This window comes from Chroicocephalus ridibundus, chromosome 17 (genome assembly GCF_963924245.1).
Source record: "Chroicocephalus ridibundus chromosome 17, bChrRid1.1, whole genome shotgun sequence".
Classification (NCBI taxonomy): domain Eukaryota; kingdom Metazoa; phylum Chordata; class Aves; order Charadriiformes; family Laridae; genus Chroicocephalus; species Chroicocephalus ridibundus.
In genome coordinates this window covers 9,053,554-9,080,104 of record NC_086300.1, presented here as the reverse complement: position 1 = coordinate 9,080,104, position 26,551 = coordinate 9,053,554, and the positions used below count along the sequence as shown (strand labels likewise).

The 26,551-nt window shown below is 47.5% G+C and overlaps 2 protein-coding genes across 10 annotated transcripts; both read right to left on the bottom strand.

Annotated features, from left to right (window-relative positions):
- Positions 1–1,153: 1,153 nt before the first annotated feature.
- Positions 1,154–17,219, bottom strand: LOC134524347 (von Willebrand factor A domain-containing protein 5A-like). 9 transcript variants are annotated; one of them, XM_063354290.1, is made up of 19 exons: positions 17,072–17,204; positions 13,622–13,803; positions 13,381–13,449; positions 11,774–12,021; positions 11,444–11,666; positions 10,936–11,081; positions 10,689–10,803; positions 10,384–10,511; positions 10,151–10,239; positions 9,750–9,894; positions 9,248–9,330; positions 7,907–8,021; positions 7,565–7,729; positions 7,175–7,278; positions 6,735–6,916; positions 6,364–6,570; positions 3,204–3,427; positions 2,768–2,891; positions 1,154–2,594 (listed from the first exon to the last, which is right to left on the bottom strand). In XM_063354290.1, the coding sequence occupies exons 3-19, from the start codon at positions 13,421–13,423 to the stop codon at positions 2,476–2,478; spliced, it is 2,460 nt and encodes an 819-aa protein (XP_063210360.1). In that variant the 5' UTR covers positions 13,424–13,449; positions 13,622–13,803; positions 17,072–17,204; the 3' UTR covers positions 1,154–2,475. The 9 variants fall into 9 exon arrangements, 6 of the variants coding, with proteins under 6 accessions (XP_063210360.1, XP_063210359.1, XP_063210361.1 ...); XM_063354289.1 differs by lacking the exon at positions 13,622–13,803 and having other exon boundaries at positions 17,072–17,219; XM_063354291.1 differs by lacking the exon at positions 13,622–13,803 and having other exon boundaries at positions 13,395–13,449; positions 17,072–17,198.
- A 4,573-nt stretch (positions 17,220–21,792) lies between these two features.
- Positions 21,793–22,743, bottom strand: LOC134524429 (olfactory receptor 10A7-like). Its single transcript, XM_063354469.1, has one exon. The coding sequence runs from the start codon at positions 22,741–22,743 to the stop codon at positions 21,793–21,795; it is 951 nt and encodes a 316-aa protein (XP_063210539.1).
- Between the last annotated feature and the right edge of the window lie 3,808 nt (positions 22,744–26,551).

Below are 26,551 nucleotides of genomic sequence, written 5' to 3'. Positions count from 1 at the left end.
CTCGCCAAGGTTGGAGTGAAGTCATTGTAGTAATTCTCCCTAAGTTCCTACAGTTTTCATTTGTATGACATTGTCTCTGTCCTCCTGATCCCTTCTACATGCTGACCCAAGGAACAGAACTTCTGTGACAGAATTCAGTCCACTGGGATTTTAACCAGACGGCACTCTGTATTGCTCTTGCTTTTTTGACTTGTAGTCATTTCTGGGAACACTCTTCTCCCTCTTGCCATATATGCTGACTAAAGCCTCCACAACCCCATTTATTTTTTCTTGAGTAGTCTTTCCTTCTGTGAGACCTGCTATACAGACAGTACTGTTCCTTGGATGCTAACCAATTTCCTCACAGAGGAGAAGCCTCTCTTTCAGGGACTATACTGCACAGTTATATGTTTGTCTCCTTGGGAGGAACTGAATGTCTTCGATTAGTCATGATGCTGTGTGATTGCTATTTAGCTATCTGTAAACCTCTTCATTATACAGCTATAATGAACCGGAATATTTTTCCAGCGCTCAAAGCTCTTTTCTGAATTACTGCCTTTGCAGTCACCTTGGTGATCATTGTATTGAAGCTGAATTTGATTTTTGGTGGCCAAAATGGGGCTGCAGAAAACCATTTGTACTAGTTCATATCCCCTCACTGTGGTCACTACTTTTTATGGGATTCTTGCTATCATGTGTGTATTACTACCTACCAGTATTTCCCTATATCTGAATTAAGCGTTCTCCACCTGCTATAAAACTGTGATCCTAATCCCCTTATATACAGCTTGAGAAATAAGGAGGTCCAGGAAGCCATCAAAAGGTTGTGGGGTAGAAAATCAACTTTGTGTTAATATTTTGGGGGATTTCTGGGATACTGTAACCATCCATGCATATGGGGTAAATTTGATCTAATCTTAAGTGTGAGATTCAACTTCCCAAACAATCAGTATAAAAAGTGTAGATGTAGAAAAGTAACCACTGTTAAAATATGATGATTTTTTTTCTTAGGGTTTGACCTTGGCTAGCTGCCAGATGCCCATACAGCTATTCTCTCATTCGTCTTTCTCAATAAGACAGCAGGAGAAAAATAAGATGAACTAATGCGGGTCAAGAAAAAGACAGGCAGATTGCTTGGCAATTACCATCACAGGCAAAACAGACTTGTCTTGGGCAAGATTAATATAATTTATTGACAATTAAAAATAGAATAGGATGCTGAGAAACAAAACCAAAAACATAACCACTCTTCCCCCCTGTCCCCATATTCCCAGGTTCAGTTTCACTCCTTAGCTCCTGCCTTCTCCTCTACCCCATGCCCCTGCCATCTGTACAGGGGGGATGGAACACAGGGAGCTGTGATCAACACATAGCATTTTCTCTTTGATGCGCTTTCCTCCTTACACGTTTCTTCTGCTCCAGCATGGGTCCTCTCCATGGTCTGCAAGTCCTTTAGTAAACACCCATCTGCATGGGGCCCTCCATGGGCTGCAGCATGAATATCTGCTCCACCATGGACTTTAGGGAAATGCCTCCTCCTTCCCCTCTTATCTTGGTGTTTGCACTGCTATTCTCATTCCCCCCCCCCCCCCTTCTCTGGCTGTGTGGCATTTTTTATCTTTTTTTAAATATGCTTTTATAGGGACGCCACCAGCTTTGCTGATTGGCTCATCTTTGGCCAGCAGTGGGTCTGTTTTGGAATGCTCTGTGACTGGCATGGGGCAGCGTTTTACCACAGAGGTCACCCCTGCAAACCCACTGCTACTGAAACCTTGCCATGTAAACCAAATACACTTGAAAATCCTAGAACAACCATATATAGGCAACTGAATCCCATGACACATGGTATTCCATTCACTCTCCACCTGCCACCTCAGAAAATCAGTCCTTTATATCCTGGCTCCTATCTGGCAGGTGTTTCAGATACCTCAGAACAGCAGAAATGGCACTGGGCACCTACGGTAGGCCCTACAGTGATACGGTGAAATCCACCCCTATATTTGACCCCTTTAAAAATAAACAAAACAAAACAAAACAAAATCCTCTAGCTTGTGGGGATGAGTGAATATGCAAAACCAAATAATATTGATCTTACATTTCTATAAAAGGCAGAAAAAAAGTACATACATAGACAGATAGATAGATAGCTTGATTCATGTAGAAGGTGTTTTTCTGTTGTATCTGAGCACAACTTTTCTCCCTGCGATCTGGTATTTTCAGCAGATGACTGTGTGGGTAAACCTCAGAGAAAAGCAGAATGTGGAAAAATGAAGCAAAGTTTAGTGTATGTATTTAGGGTTATTTTTCAGAGCCCAGTGGAAACTCGCATATTATGGTGGAGAGCATATGTGTGAACAAGTCAGCTGCAGTGGGTTGGCCCCATGCAGCATCTGAGCACCCACGCAGCCATTCACTCAGTCACTCCCGCAAGGGCATGATGTTAATGCTACAGAATATCCCTTGGGCTAGTTTGGGTCAGCTGTTCTGGCTGTGTTCCTACACAGCTTGTTGCCCGCCTGCAGTAACAGGGTAAGTTCGAATCCTGAAGATGGTGGGCTCCACAAAGCAGCCTAGCAGGGAATTTGCTGCCTCCAGACATGCATCCAGCTGAACCTCTGTAAGCAGAGAGGAAAAGTAGAGGGTGACAACAACTCAGTGAGGAAAGGCTGTGTATTGACAAATAGCCATGCAAGAGCACTGGGAAAGAAGGACATGGGTCAACAGCTGTCAGCTGTAGATTTGGTGGGGAAGGCCCAAAGCGTGACTCCTCCCAATAAAATCTTCTTACCAGCTTGGTCCCGCAGCCAGCTACGCGCTTTGGTCTCCAGAATCTCTGACCAAGACACTTTCCATTTATACTGATGCAACCAGACTAAAGCCAAAACTGTTGCCCAGACAGTTGGCTGCACATCCTGTGGGGGAAACCAGAACAATCAGGTGGAAGAAAGAAAAAGAAAGATCAAACCTAAACCAGCACATTTAAAAAGTAAGACCTCCACATGTACACAGAAAATCCCTAAGCTTCTGAAATCCTCACAGGGAAAGTTCCCAGGTGTCTCTGCGGATTCTGCCCCACAGCCCCCATACCCCGCTTCCACAAGCAAAGAGGCTCTATATCCCAACTGCTTTGATCTCTTCCTCTCAGTTCAGCTTAGACTGGAAACTTGGAGCAGAGGAAGGTTCAGCTCATGACAGTGCCTCACTCCTGCCCTTGATCTGCTTACCGCACTGGGCCTTTGTAGCTCAACATCAGCCTTGCTGAGTCCCAGGGCAGAGGCCAGAGCTGTGGTGAGGGCCCAGGAGCCATTTGCTTTCTGGAGTGCCACCACTACCCTAAGCCTAGAGAAGTCGCACAGTCTTGTTGACAGTGGTGAGATTGTCCAGTCCCAACTCATTTTAAATGCTGTTGGTTCTTCCATTGGCTGCTCTTCAGGAGGAGGCTTCTGGTCTGGAAGACAAAAACTTCCACGTAGCTCATATGAGACAGGCAACAGCTCATAACCTTAAATTCTGCCTTCTCCAGATACACTTAATAGATATGCGCCATCGTCTCTCTGCTTTCCCAATCTTGTCCTCCACAAGCATCCCTCCCAGAGCATCCACAGATTTTCCCAGTCCTTCATAAGCATACTAAAAATCTGCCCTATAAGCTCTAGTTCACTCAGCATAATTCCCTCTGAACACCCTTAATTCCTCCCATGAGCATCACTAATGTTACTCCTTCCCCCATGCAGTGCTACAGGCTTGGGGAAGAGTGGCTGGAAAGCTGCCCGGTGGAAAAGGACCTGGGGGTGTTGGTCGACTGCCGACTGAGTATGAGCCAGCAGTGTGCCCAGGTGGACAAGAATGCCAACAGCATCCTGGCCTGTATCAGGAACAGTGTGGTGAGTAGGATCATCCCCCTGTACTCGGCACCAGAGAGGCCACACCTTGAATACTGTGTTCAGTTTCAGGCCCCTCAGTACAATAAAGACACTGAGGTGCTGGAGCATGTCCAGAGGAGGGCAACAAAGCTGGTGAGGGGTCTGGAGCACAAGCCTTATGAGGAGCGGCTGTGGGAACTAGGGTTGTTTAGTCTGGAGAAAAGGAGGCTGACGGGGAGACCTTGTCGCTCTCTGTAACTACCTGAACCATAGAATCATAGAATGGTTTAGGTTGGAAGGGACCTTAAAGATCACCCAGTTCTAACCCCCTTGCCATGGGCAGGGACACCTCCCACTAGAGGTCCCGTCCAGCCTGGCCTTGAACATTTCCAGGGATCAGACCTCCACAACTTCTCTGGGCAACCTGTGCCAGTATCTCGTCACCCTCATAGTGAAAAATTTCTTCCTGATATCTAATCTAAATCTACCCTCTTCCAATTTGAAGCCATTACCCCTCGTCTTATCACTACATACCCTTGTAAAAAGTCCCTCTCCATCTTTCTTGTAGGCACACTTCCAATACTGGAAGGCCAGTAAAAGGTGTCCCTCGAGCCTTCTCTTCTCCAGGCTGAACAACCCCAATTCTCTCAGCCTGTCTTCATAGGAGAGGTGCCAGAGGTGCCAGGGAAGTATGAGAGGCTTCCCTGTCTTCCTGTCCCGTAAACACATCTTCTCAACCCCTTGTGCCCCCACTTTTCTTCAGATTACTGTAGCCCTTCCTCAACAAACCTGCTTTACAGTCCTCCTTGCTAGGTTTGCAAGCCTGTTTGCAAGGGCACTTTTGTTCCACGTGGTCAGACCAATCCTGTTCCTTTTCAGTAACACTTATTCCTCAGAGAGGGTCCTGCAGTCATGGTAGTAAAAGTCCTGCATGTGACACCAGCTATGCATCCAATTGACCTGTAGGATGAGTCAATTTCTACCAATCCTTTCTCTTTCACTGGAAGAACTGAAGAACACCATGTGGGCTCCCATGCCCTTCACCCTCTCCCACAGGGATCCATAATTGCACATGATATGCTCCAGGTTATCCCTGTTAGTGCCATTGCTGTCCACAGAGAAGAGCAGCAATGGGTAATAGCCTTGGCAGTCTCTGCAGATTCTTCAGTCCTGGCCTCTGATGAGCATCCGGAAGTGTGAGGTTATATGTGAGATATATGTGTCCATCCCCTGCAGGAGACAATTTCCAGTAACTATGACATGCCTTTCCCCTCTGCTTGGACACTAGGTTCAGGCTCAGCTGGCTCTGGATGCCTCTCCTGACAGGCCTTGTTTGTCCTCACCAGTGCCCAGGCACTATACCTACTCTGAAGCTGTAGGTCTGCAGGTTGAGCAGAAGCCTTCCCCCTACTGTCAGAAGCCACAAGGTACCTTTCCCTCTTTTCACTACATCCTCCAGATCTTCCATCCTCCTTGCTTCACATAACTCAGGCTTTTTTCTCTGCAGACTTTCCATAAAAAACAGGACAATCTCCTCTTCATTCACCCTGACAGTGTGCAGTGTGCTTACTTCTTCCTTCTAGCTCCTCCAGTTAGCAAGTCCGAGCCTTGACCACAACATACCTCCAATAGAGGAGGGCACTTCTGCCCCAGCCCCAGGGTGAAACACCAGCTTCTTCTCTCTTCAGTTCAGGACCTAGGCAGCACTATCTTACTTTTATGGTCTGTCTGGCCTGAGGCTTCCAATGTACCAAGGGTAAATGCACCAGTTAGTGCTGGAGAGGGTGTTGTGTCGCATGCTGCACAAGCTTCACTCAGCCCCACACAGGATTGAACAGCTGATGGACCCCTCTGCATCCCTGCTGCACTAACTGCTGAGACAACTGCTATGTCTCTGTTAACTAGCTGTAAGTTCTTGCCTACCTGATATATTGCAACACCAGCTGAAAAAGTGCTTGACACCTTCTCCCACTGTGAGAAGTTTCTTGAAAACAGTAAGCAGACACACTCCCTGATGTGGAAACAGTCAGCAGAAGCCGATCGTTAGAGATGACTGAAGTACAAGTCTACAGAAGCTAACACTCGTCAACAGAAATCACAAGAAGTTCCCAGCAGGTGATCCTTGGAGATCAGAAGATGAGACCTGGACAAGCAGAAGGCTGGAAGAAAAGGAAGTACGGAAACTGCTGTGCAAACGCTGCGCTAGCTGGCTCATTTTTGCTGAACTGTATGAGGATAAAGCTAAAGATTCATGCAGATGTTTTGTGACAAACTTAGTGTTTGGGTATGGAGTTAAGGATAGCTGAAGACAAGAATAAGGTTACTTCAGAAAAGTAATAAGGCATTTGATTCTCAATTTCCAGCCCAGAATTGAGATGTAGGAGTTTGCTTAGTCTGTCACTCCATCTGTCCCCAGCACAATGACAATCAAGAAGTCTGGTGAGAAGATAAATGCTGAAAGGGGAGTTCAACCCTAGACCAACACATTTTGAGAATGCCTGGCTGAGAAGTTTCTCCTTACCTTTACAGGTTGCTGAAAGCTGAGTGAGTGCCTCAGTGTCCGGGGTTTTGCGATCAAGTATGTCAAGCAAGAACTGGCACTTCTGGACCATCCAAAACTTGGTGGACTTGAACAACGCAGGCCTGAAGCTACTTAACCAGAGCAGCTGGCAGGGAACCAGGTTGCAAGAGGGAGAGAAAAACATTGAGGAGTCTGGAGGCAAAGAATCTGGGGAGAGAAGCAAGGAGATGGGGGTTAGATCCAGAGGTACTAGAGATAGCCAAAAGGGTGGTCAGGTCCACACGATAGAGGGCTGCAGATGGTGAGGAGGCATCAGACCAACAAGCCCCACTTTCCCCTCCCAGTCCTGTCCCCACTGCTTCTGGCCTTACCGTGGTGCCAGGCATCCCTCTGTTTCATGCGTACTGCCACAATGGATGTGAAGGGGGACAAGACCCCCAGGCTGAGGCTGGACTTAACTGCATTGTGCCAGATATCCTTCTCTGTCCTGCTTGTCCCTTCCCAGGCCAGTTTCCACAGCAGGTGCATCATGGCCATGCGGTGCACAGGTAGCCTGCAGGGGCAGGGAGTTAGTCCTTGGCTTCACCTTGGAGAGGGGCGCAGGACACGTGGAGTAAAGAGGAGGGAGCAGCGGGGCAATGGTCACACAGGTCACCTCCCGAGGTCAGGGCAGAGGGGACAGCAGGGGAGCACTGAATGCCCAGATCCTCTTCCCACCTCAGGCTACAGCAGGAAGGATGCAAGCGGGAAGGAAGAGGGACACCTGCTGTCCCTCTTCCAGAACTCATGGGCAAGTGTGTTACCCTCTCACCTGTTGTCTGCTGATGGGGACAGTGAGAATCTGAGCGTGTAATCAAAGGACTGGCTGCCCACGTGGTACTGAAGGGTCACAGCTCCCTCACCCACTTTTGGATCCTGGCGACACAGGGGAAAGAGTCAGACAGAAATATTCATCTGCAAGGCACAGGCAGCCTGGCTACCTAGGTAGCCTGATCTATTAATGTAGTAGATGTCCATGGTTGGAGCAGCAGCAGTGGTGTCTCTGAGGGAAAGAAGGGGGGTCAGAAGAGCCCTATCATGGTGTCTCTCAGGTATAGTGGAGGTGAACGACTCTGAGTGCTGGGAAGATGAAGCAGGCAGTGGGTCCTTTACTTTCCAGAAAGCCCTGCCCCAGTGCATATCGTTCCTGGATCAATCTCACCTGTGTTTGCCCATGGATCTGGGCATAGATGGAGCTCTTATGTCCCTGGAAGATCATGTCAGGAGCTTTTCTGATCATTGACACCTCCAGGCCAGGTGGAAGTTCCCAGTGTAGTGAGATCCCACTTGCCAGAGGCTGCAATGCCCTCTGTAAGCATTTCACTGCCTGGTAAGGGGAAGAAGAGAGCACAGATCACTCAGGTTCACTCCCAGTTCTGGGGCGGGGGGAGAAGTTGGAGGTGGATCTCTGAGTTTGAATGGATGGTGGTATCTAGATTGCCTTCCATGTCTAGGAGAGCCATGGGAGGTATTGAATAGAGCAGAGGGGTACCTGGGTCATTACCTCGGATGTCATGTCCATCCTAGAGTGGATGCACACACATTCACCTTTGGTCTCCAGGGCCATGGCCTGGGAAAGGTTGAAGCTGTCACATCGGTTAGTAGGAAAACAGAAACACCTGTACAGGAAAAAGGAGGACGTTAGAGATGGGACAAAGGTGAGAGGTATGAAGGACAAGAGTGGTACAAAGGACAAAATCTGGAGAGGTAAGAATACTTCTAATCACAGAATTACAGAATCACAGAATGATAGGGGTTCGAAGGGACCCCTGGATTTCATCTAGTCCAGCCCCCCTGCCACAGCAGGGTCACCTAGAGCAGGTTGCACAGGAATGTGTCCAGGCGGGTTTTGAACGTCTCCAGAGACGGAGACTCCACCACCTCTCTGGGCAGCCTGTGCCAGGCCTCTGCCACCCTCACAGCAAAGAAGTTTTTCCTCATGTTGAGATGGAACTTCCTACGTCCAAGTTTGTGCCCATTACTGCTTGTCCTGTCACTGGGCAACACTGAAAAGAGCCTGGCCCCATCCTCCTGACACCCACCCTTTCAGTATTTTTAAGCATTGATAAGATCCCCCCTCAGCCTTCTTTTTTCCAGACTAAAAAGACCCAAGTCCCTCAGCCTTTCTTCATCAGAGAGGTGTTCCAGTCCCCTAATCATCTCGGTAGCCCTTTGCTGTAACCTCTCCAGCAGTTCCCTGTCCTTCTTGAAGCGGGGAGCCCAGAAATGGACACAGTAACAGTACTCCAGGTGTGGCCTCACCAGGGCAGAGTAGAGGGGGAGGATGACCTCCCTTGACCTGCTGGCCACGCTCTTTTTAATGCACCCCAGGATGCCATTGGCCTTTTTGTCCACAAGGGCACATTGCTGGCTCATGGTCATCCTGTTGTCCACCAGGACTCCCAGGCCTCTTTCCACCGAGCTGCTCTCCAGCAGGTCAGCCCCAGCCTGTACTGGTAATAGTACATAACAGAAATGGAATTGACTCGGAGTTTCCCCATTCACTTTGGGGTGAGAAACATTACCTGCTGGACAGGGAGATCGTGGGAATGTGTTTTGGGCCCAAAGAGAATGTTAAGGTATTGCAGGCTGAGAGGGAAGAGGAAAAGTGGTGAGAAGAGCAGGGAAAGTTTGGGACAGGAGACTCACTAGATGAAAAGTACAGGCATTCTTTGTGAGGTAAGGAAAACATGTGGGGGTGTCCTTGCTGAAGTTCCACCAAGGTAAAGAGAATATCTGTGGCAAGCTAGGATCTGAGAGAACGTTTGAAGCACTCTGACAGTCAAGGGGAGGGGAAGGTTGTGAATTAGTATGTTAAGGGACAGGAACAGGGCTCCCCCATTACCGGTGGTGGTCCCGGTAACGGTAGACCTCAGCCATGACAGCTTCCTCTTCACTGGAGATCTTCCTTTGAATGAAGATGAAAAGCTGAGGGAGAGAGGAGGGGAAACAAAGATTGACAGGGCTGGGCACCCCCGTAGAGGAAAAACGCCCTTCTAAAATGCAGGAAGCCTTCCCAGTTTGCTCCCTTACCCTCTCACACCCACTGGCCTTGAAGCAGGAAAAGAGATTGTTTGTCTCCTTTCATTAACACCAGGCCACCTCTTTGCACAAAGGGGCACCCCACAAGGAAAATCCACCTTCCTCAAGTGCAGGCAAATTCCACAGAAGCCCTCCCACACTGCCCACACCAAAGATGGTGTCACTTTCTGCCATGAGGACACCCCCCCGCCATGTCAACTCCCAGTGCAAACAGCAGCAGACTATCTCACCCTGAGCCCTGACGTCTACCTTTACCCCATTGTTTACACTCATTCCCCTCCCCATAACCACTTGGCCCCTGATACCTGGCGGGCGTGCCCATGAAGGAGAGGAGTGCTGTAGATAAACCTTAGAAGGCCCAACAGGTCACAGCCCCCCAGATCAGGGCAGATGGAGGAGATGCGCCCCACTGCATTGTCCATGCTTTCCTGCGTGTATTCCACACTCTGCCTGTGGGATGGCACCTGGAGTGTCAGAGGGGAGAGAACCTGGCCCACAGCTACCCTCACATGGCCACTCCCTAGAAAAGCCCTACCTCATTACCAGTGCTACAGAAGCACCCTGAAAAGAGGACTTACCCCCTCACTGCTCCCAACATATCCTGCCCCATAACTACCCTCTAGCAAGAGCTTGTCCCATAGTTTCACTTCGAAAAGTCATACTGTACTTACCCCTTGGCCCTGCCCCATCATCACCCGCAACTCACAGATAGAAGGCTTTGAAAGTGGCCCCAAAACTGTAGATGTTGAAGTAACAGCCCAGAGGCAAACTCTTGAGGAGGAAGAGCAGGGTGTTCTGGAGACAGACGGAGGGATGAGCAGAGCTCAGATGAGGAAACTTGGCAGAACATCTGGCTACGTGAAGTAGCTTGCCTCTAACCCCACCAGCTGGGCATGACCAGCGTGGAAAATTCTCCCTGATGACCTCCTCCGGTGGTACCTGTGCATCCTGGAAGAGGCTGCAGTCCATGAGAAAGAGAAATTCCCCAAGATGGCCTGGACTGGGCTCGACCTCAGGAATACTGGGCATCAGTGTCACCATCACCACAGGGTCTCCCAGCAGAGAGCCTGGAGTGTGTGGGGGGAAACAAGGAGGACTTTTAGGTTGGAGTCTTCTTCTCTGTCTCTTTGCTTTTGGCCTCCACATAGCCCTCAGCTTTGACCTATTGCCTGAAAAGCCCCTCAGAGACTCCCAGGCTCCCTGACAGCCTCTCCCTAATGCTCACTTCCACCCTCCTCACTCACCAGGTGGGGCTTTGGGATCTCTCCTCTCCACCACTGCGCTGAGTGTGTGAGACCCTCTGTAATACACCAGCACGTTCAGATCAGCCTGCATCCAGGGTGGACATTTCAAGGATACCTGAGGACAAGCAGGGTGTGGAGAGGAAAGAGGAACAAATAAAAGGACTGAGGAGTCCTAAGGAACATCAGCAGGTTGCAGACCCTTCCATCCTCTTCCCCTTTGATATTCTAGCATCTGGCAGGGCCGTACCACAGCAGATGTTTGATCTGGAGTCGTGTATTGCAGAGGAGTGTAGCTGCTGTTAATGGCTATATGGGACACACCATGGGCTGAATTCAGACAGATGCTGAAGTGCAGGTTTTCAGATTCTGTCTCCTCCTCAGAAGAATGCCATCCTGCAGAAAGAAAGAGGTGTGAGAAGATGAAAGAAGAGACCCTAGGGCAGTAGACAGCTATGGTGGAGCACAGTTTGTCATTGGTAGGGGGAAAATGCAGCTTCTGAGATGTCCCTCACTGTGGTGCTTAGTTGGGGGGTGGTGGTGGTGAATCTGTAGACACTGGTTTGTATAGGTATCTGTGGGGATCTCTTCCTGTGGGATACATGGGGAGACCTGTGGAGTTCCTGACTATGAAGTGCAAGGCGGAATATTCAGATTTTCTCACTGAGGCACGTGTGCAGATATAGGGGTCCCCTCCAGGAGGGGTGCTGGGCAGTGATGTGTTCCTCCTTAGGGGATGCACCTGGGTGATCACTCACTAATGTAGTTTGTCCGGGGGAAGAGCTCGTGTGGCCAGCAAAACTGAGCAGCTCCATCAGGCTGCATTGGCAGCTCCTGGACATAGCACAGGCTGATGGTCACTTCGCTGTTAGGAGGCAGGGTCCCCAAGAAACAAGCGAACACAGGACCCCAAAGATCCCACTGGTTCTGCAGGTATCCTAAATTCTCCATGCCTGAAGTGGCTTTGCACAGCTGCTGGGCCTGCCACAGAGGGAGAAAATTGTGTCACAGGCCTCCACAGGATTCCATTCTCTCACCTCCACCCTTCATCCCAATCTGCTGACCCCCTCTCACCACAGTCCCAATACCTCCTCCTTCTCCCAGAGCATTGCTTCAATGCGAGTGTCCCCCATGGTAGCGTAGAAGGTGTGTACAACAGTATCAGAGTCCACAGGAAATACGAACATGGTCTCCTTAGGGACTTGGTGCGTATTGCGGAAAAACAGCTCAGACACCACATCAGCCACAAAATCCTGGATGGTTACATTTACTGTCACACTTTCCAGCTCCATTTCAGAATAGGAAGAAAAGAACCATATTCCCCTCTGGAATAAGCCTGAGGAAGACACAACAGCTGTCAGATTCCCTGGTTGCACGTAGGAAACTTTAAATTTGAGGTGTCTGCTTGTAATGGGAAAAAATTTCGTGTCCAAACCTGCCACAGAAATGCCAGTTGCAGAAGCTGACAAATAGTAATAAAAAGTCCCTGAGGCTGTCAACGTGTTTCCCATCTTTCTAAGCCCCTTTCTGTCCAACACACAACAACTGTGCCCTCAAATCACCTAAATGCGTTGTGCTTCATCTTAGTTCAGGCCTTCCATGGCATTGAGAGGAGTCTGTCTGTCCCCCAGCACATAGAGTGTGACAGTCCCACAATAGAGCTTCATGCAAACTGCAGGAGGTTCCCTGCAGCTCCTCAAACCTTCAGACCATATCTCAGAGATAGGAGCAGGTGCTGTCACCTGCTTTGAGACTAATGCTCCAAAGAGATTATCTTGATTTTCAACTTAAGTAGATATACTACTCATTTTGGACTACTGGAAGGGAAGGGGGGACCATACCAAGGGCACTTAGCATGGCATCAGAGGTACAGTCACAGGAAGTTACCTCATCTCCTTTTCATTGTCAGCAGTGGAGATGTTTCTTGATGACCTCGCTTCCTCACCTGTTATACCTGTAGCATATGTTTTATTTGAGGCCAACAATATGCACATGCAAATTTGATGATCTGTCTTCCTGTTATGACAGCAGCCCATGGAAAGGCAACCTTCTCCATACCTTTGCACGCAGTTTGAGATGAAGAGCATCTCGTATTAGGGCAAGGTTTGGCATCAGTGGTGTGTCAAACCTGATGGCAAAATGCGTTGGAGTAGTGTCTTAGTCAAGAATGGCATAACATTGTAGTAGGAACAGAGGGACAGTTAGCAAAGGAAGGTATAAGACCTTCACAGGAGTTGTTGTAATGTCTTGGAAGGGGATGATATACAGAAGATGGTAGAGTTCACCTGGAGGGAACAATGCAACTCACCAATCAAGTGATGTACCTAGGTATCACAACACAATTCAGTAGTGGATGATTTAGCACCACAGTAGAGGTGATGCAATATCCTAGCACTGAGGAGTGTTGCCCCCCCATCCCACAGTACCAGACGTCTCTTCTGCATCATCCCCTCACTTTGTGATGGTTTCCCTGGAAAGCCTTCAGCACTTACAAAATCACACTTACAAAAACATCTTTTACTATGTCGTCCAGAAAAAGTGAAGGCTGACTACAGGCCCTGCTCCTGAGTTCCCAGTACATGGTGAGGTATGCCTCCTTGTCAATGACCCAAGAAATCAGTTGCTTCCCACATTGCTCTCCCAGATAAAATCTTCCCCACTGCTCACAGATGCCACCTTTATGGCCCCAACTCACCTCTATACATATACCTTTTGCTCAGGATGCCACTTTTCCTCATCTTAACTCTTTAGTTGAAGACAGCTTCTGTGTGGGAAAGAGCATGAAGTGAGCTATGAGGACCTTGTGGGAAAAAAAAAGGGCACCTCCATCTTGCCTTGCTCCAAGGTACGGAGCTACCCCCGCATACATGGGACAAGATGACTCTTTGCTTCTTCACATCCCACCTCAGGATCCTTTTTGCCCCTCTGTCACCAACCTGGTAGCAGATTAGTAGGAGACAGGCGTCGGATGGGAATTGCAGGTGTCAAAAATGCCTATCGGTTCAGTGGGGTGGCGGTGCTTAAATCACATTGGAGCACAGGGAAGGTGGGCGCAACGATGTGTCAAAGTCTGAGACACAACGCACAGGATGCGTTTGGGCCTGAGTGATAATTGCACCTGGAAGACACCAGTACCAATGATGACAGAGGAAGAAATAGGCAGAGAAGCAGAAAGATAGAGCAGGCGAAGAACGGTCTGGGAGGATGAGTGGAAGAATGCATGAATTCGTATGAGGAGAGTGGCATAGTTGGATAGTTGGAGTGGGCTATATTTAGTGGCAGTAAGAGTCAATGGCAGAAAACAGTGAACGTATGGGGAATTGGGGAGGGGAATGGATGAATGAATTTGTAGTTGGGATGCATGGATGCACATCCAAGGAAGAGGGGGGCAGGAAGGTGTTGGAGGAATTGATGAGCAAATGCAGTTGTGTGGAATGTGAGGGAGTGGGTGATAAAAAGGTGCCCGGTTTGTGACTAATCTGTCAATTAGGCAGATAAAGAGAGGCGTCTAAAGCCACAAGCCTTTCTACAGGTCAGTGGTCTGGAAGTCTCCCAGTACTGAATAAAGCTTTAACTCCACTGTCAAAACATTGGACAGGAGGGCCATTTGCAGTGAGGAGCCCTAGAACAGCTGAGTGTTTCTTGCAAAGGTGGGGAAATCCTATCTAGCTGTCTCCCATAGGTCCTGTGCTATGTATATTGGCATCACGTGTCTATCTTGGAAATGACAGGACATCTAAAATTATACTAGACACTCGTGTTTCAACAACTAAATCTCATCCCTAAATTTAAATAAGAGCAAGAGCCTCTTCTGCTTATCACAAGAGTAGGATTCACTTCAAGATTATTATATAGAAATGTAGGTATTTAAAACGAGATATATTCAGATTAGGTTCTAAACCAATGCAAGGCTTTTGCCAGAGGGCACAAAAAGAGGGGGTGAGAATGGGGCACAGGAATGAATGAGGAGTGAGGGGAATGTGAAGGGAGGTAGAATGAGGCAGGGAAGGAGGGATGTGCATTCTGTGCTATAGTGATCCTGATGGGGACACCATTGTACATTAAGGACTTGGTGGTCCACATAGCAGTTAACCCAAGGAGGCACAGGACAGGACTGTGCCATGCTGCACATTCAGCTTGGCCTTCAGACCTGTGCTGGGCTGCACAAATCCCATGGCTGCAGGATAACTTCAGCCATCTCACTGTAAGAGCCAGCTCTGGAACATGCGCATTGTAATATGCTGTGTACTGACCGGAGGCCCATTTGATGCTGCACAACCCGGGTTCCCAGCGTCTGAGGGGACGTAAGATTATCTATACTGTCTTTATCATGTCGGCTCTAAGAAATGTATTTCAAATGATACTTTGCAGAATTTGTGTGTCTTTCTTACTGGGATCATAGTGAACAAGCACCTGGCTCCTGGGGCAAAACATTTTGCACAGACAGAAAGTCCCAGTGAAAAATACTTTTCTGGAAACGGGATAATTAGGAAGATACAGACTGAGAGCCTGGCTGGTCCCTGCACAGGGCCATGGGGGGCAGTCACAAGAAACTTGGCCCAGATGGTTTTCCTGGTGAGTTGGGAATGTGAGGAGGGATTATCTGGATGTCCCAGGCCGGCTGAAGTATTAATGCAGACCAAGAAACACAGTGTAGGGCAAGCAAAAGGCAAGAAAAACGTGTGGTGTGTTCAGTTGTTGGTAATGTGCTCAGCGCTGTCACGGGGATGCTTGGAGCCAAAGCAGTGGCCCTGTGGGAGCTGCAGGCCCAGCAGTGTAAGAGGGGCCCAGGCAGCAAAAGGGGCAGGGGGCGCAGAGGGTGGCCAGTGCCGGGGACCGCTGAGACATGAGCCACTTGTGACGGGGTAAGGGGGATGGGAGACCTCGGGACCCCAGCAGGGTCGGGGCACAAGTGCAGCACCTGCAGCTCTGCACAGACGCCGGACACAGAGACGGCCAAGGCAGGGGCATGAAGGGAAGCACCGAGCCACAGGGCACCGGCCCTAGCTGCCACTCCCTCGGTCACAGGGAAGAGGCGCCATCCTTAACTGTGCCCCGCTCCCTGCGAACAAGCCCAGGGAAGGGGCAGGTGCTCCCCGCATGGGTGGCAGGGAGGCTGGGGACAAGGGGTGCGGGGGCACAGGCCCTTACACTCTGCTTGACCCACTGCGGAGCTGGCAGAGTACGCAGCAGGTGATGGCTCTGCAAGTACTGGGGCAGATGGAACCCAAAGTAATGGAAAGCCACCCCATTACCCCAGGATTAAAGTGATGACTGTTAAGAAAATCGGGGCTTAGGGTGGAAAAGTGTCCTTCTAACCTTGCAGCCGGGAGGATGCAATGCATGATTATGCAGTTCCCTCCCAGGCATGATAACAGAACACCCAAGGGAGCTGTGAGGAACCCTTGATGATCCTGCTTGGGGTGGGATTTCCAAGGGAATGGCTATCAGGAACGTCTCTTTAGTTCCCAGGTGAAGAATCATCTCCTGCTACCCTGACTCAGCCCAGCATTAACAACAGTCTTTTATTCTGGGCCAGCGCTGCCCCAGGCAGACCTTCTGAGTTAATGGCCCCTTTTTCTTAACACACAGGAATCTCAAACAACTCCACAGGAATCAAGGTAATTTTTTCGTGGAAGTTTGGGATCTGCCCAGAGCAAAAGCAGAGAGTGAGAAAAGTCAAAGGAAAAAAAGGAATGAAGGAAAGCCAGCAGGTCCAAACCCAACACCAGGGATTTGGACTTCACTCACCACCAAACAGATGGACAGGTATAATTCTCCTCACTTTACTCATATGAAAAAACGAAGCTCACACTCTCTCTCTCTGGTGCTCTCAGAGACTTCTGTCTTTAGTCATCCATCCTTCAAGCTGTACTTGGATAATCCTCCAAGTTCTGGAGGACACCTTTGTCAGAGGAATTCCTGGGCAAATAGCCCCTATTTGATGAAACCGAGAGTTGCTAAATCGATACAAAACTAAAGCTGTGGTTTTTTGTTCTTAGTAGAAATCCTGGTTTACTGACAACTGCGTTTAAGGATTCCAATAACAGAATGCTCAGACATCCCTGTTATCATTATAAAACATTATTTTCTGTCAGGGTAAGAGATTGAATTTACAGATATCATGATGGAGGATGTGCCTCATTTTGAATTTGGACCATAGCCTGCTATCCGCGACCTTAGAGATCCCAAATGTGTAGGTACCATTTGAACTAAGTGGCCTGGCAGTTTGGGGCAGCAAACACAGACGGAGACACGGAAGCCTCCAAGCCTTTGCCAGGGTATGGCAAGCACAGACAGGCAAAAGCACACATGCACACAGAACAGGTCTGCATGCATTCCACGTGGAGGGAAGGAAGGATGGATGCACAGACAAACGCACTCACCGTGGAACCGCAGCCTGCAGCAGGAGCAATGAGCAGACACGGGAGTGGCCCCAGGACTCAAACCTGTCAGCTGCAGCAGGAAAGGATGTTCACAGGCGCTCTTGGAGGAGGAGGAGGGCTGATCATTGCGTCATTGCAGGAAGCAGCAGGGACGGGTGGGAGCTGCGGTTACAGCCGCAGTGCCTGGCCAGATTCCAGGAAAGGGAATGCTGCCAAATGTGCACTCTGGGATATGCAGTTAGGAACCAGGGATGATGCCCGCCCTGCCTGCTGGGATGAGGTAGGGGCACTGGAGATGCTGCCATCCCTGCCTGCTGGGATGGGTAGGAGGCAGTGGGCGTAGGGGTGCTCCAGGTCACTGGGCAGCTCTGGGAGGTCAGTGGAGCCCCGAAGAAAGCGGGATTGATGGGGAACCCACTTAGAGGGTACTTTTTGGGCCCAAACTGGGGACCCACGCTGGGAGGAGCAGAGGGCACTAATAGAGACAATGCTCTGGGTTGTTGACTGTCCTGGGGGCTCTGAGCTGTGGATGCTGCCTTGGAAAGGACTCTCGTGTGTGGCAGGGGCGTCTTGGGGAGAGAACTGCAGCAGTGCCGCACGGGGTGGGCAGGGGAGGGGGAGCTGCCCAGTACCACCTGCCCTGCGGGGGGGTTGGAGGCAGCTGAGGGAGGGGTGGGATCAGGGGAAGGCTCCCATGTTCCCGGTTGGGAAACACCTCCCCACCAGAAGCAGAAGTGGCTGCTGCACCAGGGAGCCATCCCATTCCTGCAGCCAAAGTGCACCCACACAAGCACTTCACCCTGCCTTCCTGACACTCTCCCCTGACTTTTCCTTTTCCAGCGGGCCTCAGCATGTCCAAGAGGATACAGGTAGGAAGGCAGTTTTGGACCAGTGAGAAAAACTTGGAAGAAGAGATGTCCATCTTGTGTCTTTATTCTAGACATTGCTGAGCTTGCTTGGAGTCATACACCTCCAGAAAAGTGAATGCGAAAGCGCCAGACATGGAAGGGGTGCTGATATGAATGAAATCTGGGGGCCTACATCAGAAGACAAGGTCCCATTTTCTTGAGGGGCACCGAGATCTCCTTGTTCCCCAGAGGACGGACTATTTAGGTTGAGAGCCGGAGTCACCAAAGTGCACTAGGTAGCTTGGGCATGATCTTGTCAGAGGAGCAGCTACAGTGTAGTCAGATGTCCATGTGCATGACTGTGGAGTAACAGACGTGGTCAGACCCTGATTTGCTTCTGGAACAGTGAAATTTTCTATTTCCTACCTTGTGGCATTTCAGTAAGCCAGATTTCATCAATTTCTTTTCAGGGATTTTCTTCTCTGTTCTGGTTTTGGCTGTATAGAGTTAATTTTCTTCACAGTAGCTAGTATGGGGCTATGTTTTGTATTTGTGATTTGTGCTGAAAACAGCGTTGATAATATAGAGATGTTTTCATTACTGTTGAACAGTGCTTACACAGAGTCAAGGCCATTTCTGCTCCTCATACCCACTCCACCAGTGAGCAGGCGGGGAGTGCACCAGGTGTTGGGAGAGGATAGGTGACTGTTTAATAAGTAAAGCAAAAGCCACGCACACAAGCAAAGCAAACCAAGGAATTCATTCACTACTTCCCATTGGCAGGCAGGTGTTCAGCCATCTCTAGGAAAGCGGGGCTCCGTCACATGTAATGGTTCCTTGGGAAAACAAACAACACCACTCCAAATGTTCCCCTCTTCCTTCTTCTTTCCCCAGCTTTATAGGCTGATCATGATGTCATATGGTATATGACATCGTGATAATAGGCCTTTGGTCAGTTGGGGTCAGCTGTCCCAGCTGTGTCCCCTCCTAACTCCTTGTGCACTCCCAGCCTACTCCCTGGCTGGTTAATAACAGGCCTCAGTTGGCTGCCAGGTGCACACCAAGCTGCTCTGTCCCTCCTCTTTCTCAGCAGGACTCGGGGGAGGAAATAAGGACAGGCAAATTGCTCATCTGATACCATCATGGGCAAAAGAGACTCATCTTTAGGAAATGAATTTAATTTATTGTCAATAACAGAGTAGGAAACTGAGAAATAAAAACAAAACTAAAACCACCTTCCCACCACCTCTCTTCTTCCTAGGCTCAACTTTACCCCTGACTCTTCTACCTCATTCGCCCTGAGTGGCCCAGGGGAATGGGGAATGGAGATTGCAGTTAGTTCATAACATGTTTTGTCTGGCACTTCTTCCTCCTCATGCTCTTCCGCTGCTCCAGCATGGGGTTCTTCCCACAGGATACAGTCCATGAACTTCTCCAACGTGGGTTCTTCCCACGGGCTGCAGTTCTTCAAGAACTGCTCCAGCATGGGTCCTTTTCAATGGGCCACAGTCCATCAGGAACAGACTGCCCCAGCATTGGTCCCCCGCTGGTCACAACTTCCTTCAGGGCATCTCAACCTGCTCCAGCATGGGGTCTTCAGTGGGCTGTGGTGTGGATATCCTCTCCTCTGTGGTTGTCCGTGGGCTGCAGGGGGAGAACCTGCTCCACCATGATCTTCTCCATGGGCTGCAAGAGGTGCTCTGCACCCATCCCCTGGAGCCCTTCTTCCCCCTCCTGCTTCACTGGCCTTGGTGTCTGCAGGGCTGTTTCTCTCACATTTTCTCACTCCTCTCTCACAGCTGCTGTGCGGTGTAAATATGTTATCACAGAGGTGCCACCAGCATCGCTCATTGGCTCTGTTTTGGGTAGTGGTGTGTCTGTCTTGGAGCCTTGGCTCTGTCTGACATGGGGGTAGCTCCTGGTCTCTTCTCACTGAGGACACCTCTGCAGCTCCCCTCCCACTTCCACCCTCAACCCAAGCCACATAAACTCAATACAAACACCATGTGGGATTTCACAGATCTTAAAGAGAGTAATGCAACCCTATCCCAACAGAAACCTGGTCTCACAGCAGGTCACTAAACTTCATCCATAGGGAAGAATGCTATGGATTCCTTTCTCCCTTTTGGAAAGTCTTGTTTACAATAAGCAGATGATTAAAGATTGTCTCATATGCAAAACCAAGCCATGGTGACAGAATTTATTCTCATGGCAGTCACAGATGTGTCGTCTCTGTAGGTTCTACTATTCTTTTCAGTTCCCTGTTTCCTATTTACCCTACCCAGAAACCCCATTATCCCACACCAAGTGACCCAAGTTTAATGTAAAAGCCCCTGGACTCAACCAGGAGTAACTGTCTTGGATGCTTTTATAAGTACTGGCATAAGGATACATTCACAAAGAGATGCATTGTGTCCAAACACAAACCTGGGCCAACGTTCCTTCTGAATGTGTTCATTACATCCCTTTGACTTTCAGGAAGACTCAGCAACAATCTAAAACCAGGCAGCTGGGATAGGGCAAAATTCAAAATTAAGACCCCATGACATCTAGAGTGCTTTCACGCAGGGTGAGCTATCAGTGAAAAGGAACAAAAGTTTCCTGTATGCCATGGGTTTTACCAGCAAGCTCCATGATTGTATCCAAAATAGCACTATCTTTAGGCAACTACAGAGAAGGCTGAAATTTAACCCTCATGGGTACATGTGAGTGTATAAACAGGTCACTAAACTACATCTGCAGATGTACACTCATTGAGGTCTTTTAGGTTTTCTGTTGGATTGTTGGTTTTATTTTTGTCCCATTCCTGAACCACAAATTCTGCTCCCAGTCAATTTTAGAAACCAAAATGTCAAATCTGGAGCCTGGCCGTAGGGATGGAAGTTTCCCCTGTACTGCACTGGAGAAGAAACCACAGGAGCTACTTGGGAAATCTGGCCAGGCGCTGAGATTACCAGGTGAAATGGCACATACGGAGTGATGCCACACTTTCACAGGGCCACTTGCGGACACAGAACTTACCTGGGTCATGCAGGAGACTAGTTTCAGTGTCCTTCTCTCTCAGAGAAGGCTAGCAATATTTTCTTCCCCCCACACCCATCCCCCCTCCCCAAAAATGATTACTCCAAGGTCGTAGCATACCTTTTTCTCCGTGTGCTTGTGGAGATCTCAGCTGCTCCTCTTGGAACTGTCCCGTGATCGTGCCTGGATGAATCTCTCCATCTGAGCGATGCAGAATGCTAATTATCCCATGACTCAGACTCTAAGATGCTTGTGGGCACTGTACTATATGAAATGCTTAGTTCTTGCTAGAAACAACAAATGAGCACTAGTTTCTCTTCCTTTCCTTTGCCTTCTCCACACCTTCAATAAAAACCATGAGTCTCTTAAAGAACTGCAGTAATGTCTTTATCACTTTCATGTAGTGGATCCCTTTTCTGCTGGAAGGAATGGAAATCATATAAAACGAAAAGAAAAAAAAAGTGAAAGCAACCTGCCTACTCACTATCAATTGTGTATGCTTATCCTGAAAAGTTCACTGTAAAAGAATATATCTTAAGTGAGAGGGGCAGCTGAACTCCTGCAATGAAAGTGAGAACTTCAAGCCTGAATACCTGAAAAAGATGTGGGAAGTGGGGTGGGTTTCGGCTGCTCTGTTTTAGAAGAAATGTCTGGTATACATTTCATACTCCTCAGGAAGAAATGTAAATGGAAATTCTAAATAATTTGCTTCTGAAGCCAAGAATAAGGACAAGATATTCTCAAGTATGAAACACTTTGCTTCTGGTGTTTCCAGTGAGCTAGTAAACCTTACACACCCACTGAAAGTGGAAATAACATTTTTAAAACACACGTTCTCGGACAAGAAAAGATTTATTTCTTCATCAGCTCAGACATCATTCTGATTAGTACTTCTTTCACATCTTTATTCCTCAGGCTGTAAATCAGAGGGTTTAACATAGGAATTATGGCTGTGTATGTGAAAGGCATAAATTTCTTTGCGTCTTGAGAGTAACTGACTTTGGGCCGTAAGTAAATCAAGGTCCCACTTCCACAGTGCAATGTTACAACAATTAGGTGTGAGGAACAGGTGGAGAAGATCTTGTGTCTACCCTCTGCAGAGGAAATCTTCAGGATGTTGGAGATGATGTAGGCATAGGATACCAGAATGAGACAAAATGGCATAACGATAACCAGTGCTGTGGCTATAACGATCTGCTTTTCATACAAAGAAGTGTCAGTGCAGGAGAGCATGATGAGGGGGGGAATATCACAGAAGAAGTAGTTAATCTTCCTGGGCCCACAAAACGGCAATGCGAACACCCAAGCTGTCTGCACCACGGATGCAACATTACCACTGCAGCATGACAGCAGGACCAAGGAAAGACAAACTCTGCTGTTCATGATGATTGCATATCTAAGGGGGTTGCATATGGCCACGTAACGGTCGTAGGCCATGGCTGCCAAAAGGTACCACTCAGTGGCTCCTAAAAAAATCACACAGTAGAGCTGTGCGACACAGCCCATGTAGGAAATGCTCCTGTCCTCTGACAGGAAGTTTACCAGCATCTTGGGAACAACCACCGATGCTGTGGAGATATCCAGGAAGGACAGGAGCCGGAGGAAGAAGTACATGGGCATGCGGAGGGAGGGGTGCAGTGTGACCGTGAAGATGAGAAGGTTCCCAAAGATGGTGATGGTGTAAATGAAGCAGAATGTGAAGAACAGCAAGTGCTTCAGTTCTGGGTATCTGGACAATCCAGAGAGGACAAATCCAGTCAGAAGAGTGTGGTTTCCTGGTTCTGGATCATCTGTTGGCTTCATCTGGGAGGAATTAAATGGACGGACTGTCAGAGGGGTAGTCACTGGACCAAGATCACGGTGCTTCAGCCAGTTGCTGAAGTGAGGATTTTCTTTGAAATCCCTGGAGGGTGAAACTCTATAGAGGGCTCAGCTGAACAAAGGAAGAAGGCAATGTCCATGCGTGCTGCAAGTGCGTGATGTTAGCACTCCCTACATTTCATAGTTTGGGACAGTGACCAAGCATACAACTATGAGGAGTTAGTATTTAAGGGTTGGCTCCATTATGGGTGTATGGTTAATTGCTGAGAACATGGGCTCCCCCCACATGTCAGGTCTGTGGTCCCAAGTGGTTTTGTAGGTGTTTTCTGCACTGCAGAGAAAGCCCAGCTGACAGCCAAAACACCCACAGTCCAAAGAAAGCAAAACCAAAACAAATCAAAGCAAACCCAAATACCCATTGTATACAGACAAAAAATGGAAGAAGGAGTAATTAGAGGGAAAGATACCCACAGAGAACACTAATAAAGTGTAGAGGGTGAAGCTCAGTACCATCTCCTTCATTAGTCACATTGCCTCATTACCGTGGTGAGTGTTGCTGTGTGTGCGATGCCAATGGGATATTCATGCAGCGCTGTGCCAGCCGTGGTACCTCTGTGTTTTCTTTCTGCCCAGAATGGGAAACTGATGCACAGAAGGAGAGAAGAAATTAGCCTGGCACAGAGGAGAAAGTGGTCATTAATTCTGCGTTCTTCCGACTTGTCATCTCTTCCCAAAGGGGCAACCAACCTGTGGACGACACCAGTAAATCTCAAGGCACAGAATGCATTTGGGCAACAGAAATGTATGCATATATGGGCACAGAGCAGGGAAGCACCTTTTCCACTGTGCACACATGGACCTGGTCAACAGACCACCACTCATAGAGAAGGACACATCATCAGAGCAAGAGCAGTGCACACAGCCCTGCCATGATGCAATCATTTCTCATACTGACTTCATCTAAATTCTTTCTGCCAAAACTTCACTCACACAAGATGCCTTTCTGTCAGCGTTCTTTTCTGACATGAACATGAAAATGAAAGCTGTGGAATTGGGAGTCACAGATGATTTTAGCTTACAAGCACAATAAAGAAACTCCTCATGTTCTTGGGCATTTAAAGGTCTGATGTATTTAAAAGGAATCTTTCTGGTTTTGACTGATTCCGTTAACAAAGAAATGAAAGAACACTGTGCTATTTGAAGCTCCAAAGTCTGAGAGATACCTCAATATAACCTGTGCGTAACAGAATAGAGAATGACATCAAATATTTTCTGCAGTTTGTAATGGCACACATTCACACCAGTTTTCTTAACTTGTCAGATCCATGCACCTGAAGTTGAATCTACCTAATTCTGCTCTTTGATCCCTTACTAAAGTTTTAGACTACCGCTTTGGTCATCAGCTGTTAATTAAAGTCAGTAAGTCTCACAGCAGTCATTGGTTTACTGAACAGAAACTGAGAGAAACAACTGAGAGAAACAACTCTCACTTTGTGTAATTCTTGTTTAGTGGCTATGAGGACCTTCAAGTTTTGGTCTTCACTCTTCCTTAGATTTGCTTTATGTATTCACAAAGAGCATTTTGAAGTAAGCGTCCTACCTTCAGCAGTTCTGTCATCCAGTGGATCATGCAGAACGGATCATCCAGAACGGATCATGCAAATTTCACTAGAAGAATTTCCCTTGTTTTCTTACATTAAGGACAGTGTTGGGCTGATGACTCCTACAGTCAGCTTACACTGCAGGTTTTAAATTGTATGTTAAATGCAGATGCTCTCCTGCCACATCTTGAATAATCTGTGACATTATCACATGGTATATTCCATGGGACATCAGGCAAGTTTTCTCTGAAACACGATAAATGGAATTTACCTGCCCTTCACACAGATGTCATAATGCTAGTTGTCAAAGATTAACCTCACAGAGAAGAAGTAAAAGAATTTGTTAAAGTTGTTTCAATTTAGTTGAATTGGGTGCAACTGAAAAGACAGAGTCCTTAATGCATCTTTATTTTTTGTGGCCAAGAGGAGAACAGCTGAGCTACCTCTGATGCATGACTTACTCCACCATTAAATAGACTCTCTTGAAATCCCCATTTAACCTATGGGTGGGATTGATTTCAGCTGATTTTAGAAATGTCATAGTTGGTTGTTCAGAACTTAATGCTCTCTCTGTGGGCAATGGGAGGCAACAAGGCAATGATATCTTTACAACAGCAGATGAAACACTATTTTGAATGGCAACTTTCCCTCCATAGTCTGCAAAGTGGGACCAGAGTGACTCCTTCAGATTTAGGCATATCATGTCTTACATGACTAATGCTATGAACTGTGCATCCTGAACCAGCTGAAAAATAGCTGGAAACATCAAGGGATGTGTGATTCAAAGGACAGAATTAGCTTGATCTATCCTACTGCCTTCGCCTAATTGCAGTGGATTAGAGGAAGAGCTATCTCCTGTAGCAGAGGTTTCATTCACATTTGAATCTTTAATCTTAACTTTGAATTTTTCCCTTCCCTTCCCTCATTTCCATTTTCACCCTCCTTTTTTCCCTTCCTTCTTTCAGTAGGAACAAACAAACAAACAAACAAACAAACAAAAATCAGATTTGAACTGGAATTACTTACTGGAATTAAACGTGTACCTATTGACAACCTAACAAAAGGTTCTGAGTATCTATTCCACAATAAAGTTGCACTTAAATTTAGTCAACCTCTCTTTTACAGATGAGAAGCAAATTCATTGAAAATAAAAGACTTGGTCATTGAGTACAAAACTATAGTTTCTTCCGCATTTGGATTCATGGATTTCATTTCACTTTTTTTGCCTGGTGTACCTTATTTGCATAGGTCAAAGATCTGTCTTTACATTTTTGGCTTTGATTATTTCGCATGATCTTTTCCGTGTATTTCCATGAAGAGGATTTCAGCTTCAACCAATTGTTGAAGGTCTCTTTAGAATGGCCTGAGAACCAGAAATGTTTAGATAAAAACTTCTCCATTTTTGCTGTCTTTACACAGGTTTTGCTCTGAAATGTCCCATGCTTGTAATGCATGTTCTTTCTGAGTAACCCAGTTGCCAAGGAAGATCAGAAAAAAAAATGTTATTCTCTAGGTACTCTAAGTGCTGTGTCTTCAGCAGCAGTGTCATCACTACTGACATCCAGTATCTAAAAGACAGAAAAGAGTAGATGGCCACACAATATTTAGCTTAAACATTTTACTAAGTGTGCAGTATTTGGACTTGCTCTGTGGAATCTGTCCAAACTGATGTCCTTTCTGTGTGTTTCATCTTACTAGAGAATGAATATAACCTCAATCTCATTTAAAATCACAACTGTTTCTGAACACTATATTATTTCAGCCTAACAGTGACTCAGGTCCAGCATACATTAGGTCTGATCTGACGAAGCATAGCCACATGAATTATTTTGATTCACACAAGAAATCACATTGTTTGCACCAGGAATTAAAAATTATGTAAGGAGTGTCTCAAATTTACTAGCAAATTTCTCTAGAAGTACACAAAAAAATACTTTTCGGTTAACTTAGGATTGGTACTACAAACTTAATTCATCTAAGTAGCCCTGACATGCAGAGTCTGAAGAGCCATGGAACCAATTATTGCATGAGACAATATTCAAATTAAGACTTTTTAAGTTGTTCATTGTCAAGAGTGTGAGAACGGAAAATATCAGGCAAGTTTACAGCTTTTGTTTCTTGAATTCTTTGAGACGCCCTTAGATACCTGCTTTAATACTTTTCACAGGTTCCCTGGACAACCTGTTCCA

Coding starts and splice junctions, on each gene's coding strand:
- LOC134524429 (XM_063354469.1), bottom strand. CDS start 22,743: ATGAAGCCAACAGATGATCCAGAACCAGGAAACCACACTCTTCTGACT.
- LOC134524347 (XM_063354289.1), bottom strand. CDS start 13,423: ATGAGGAAAAGTGGCATCCTGAGCAAAAGGTATATGTATAGAG. Junction 10,240..10,383: donor GCCTCTTCCAGGATGCACAG/GTACCACCGGAG, acceptor GTCTGTCTCCAG/AACACCCTGCTCTTCCTCCT. Junction 3,428..6,363: donor GCTTTCAGCAACCTGTAAAG/GTAAGGAGAAAC, acceptor TTTGTCTTCCAG/ACCAGAAGCCTCCTCCTGAA.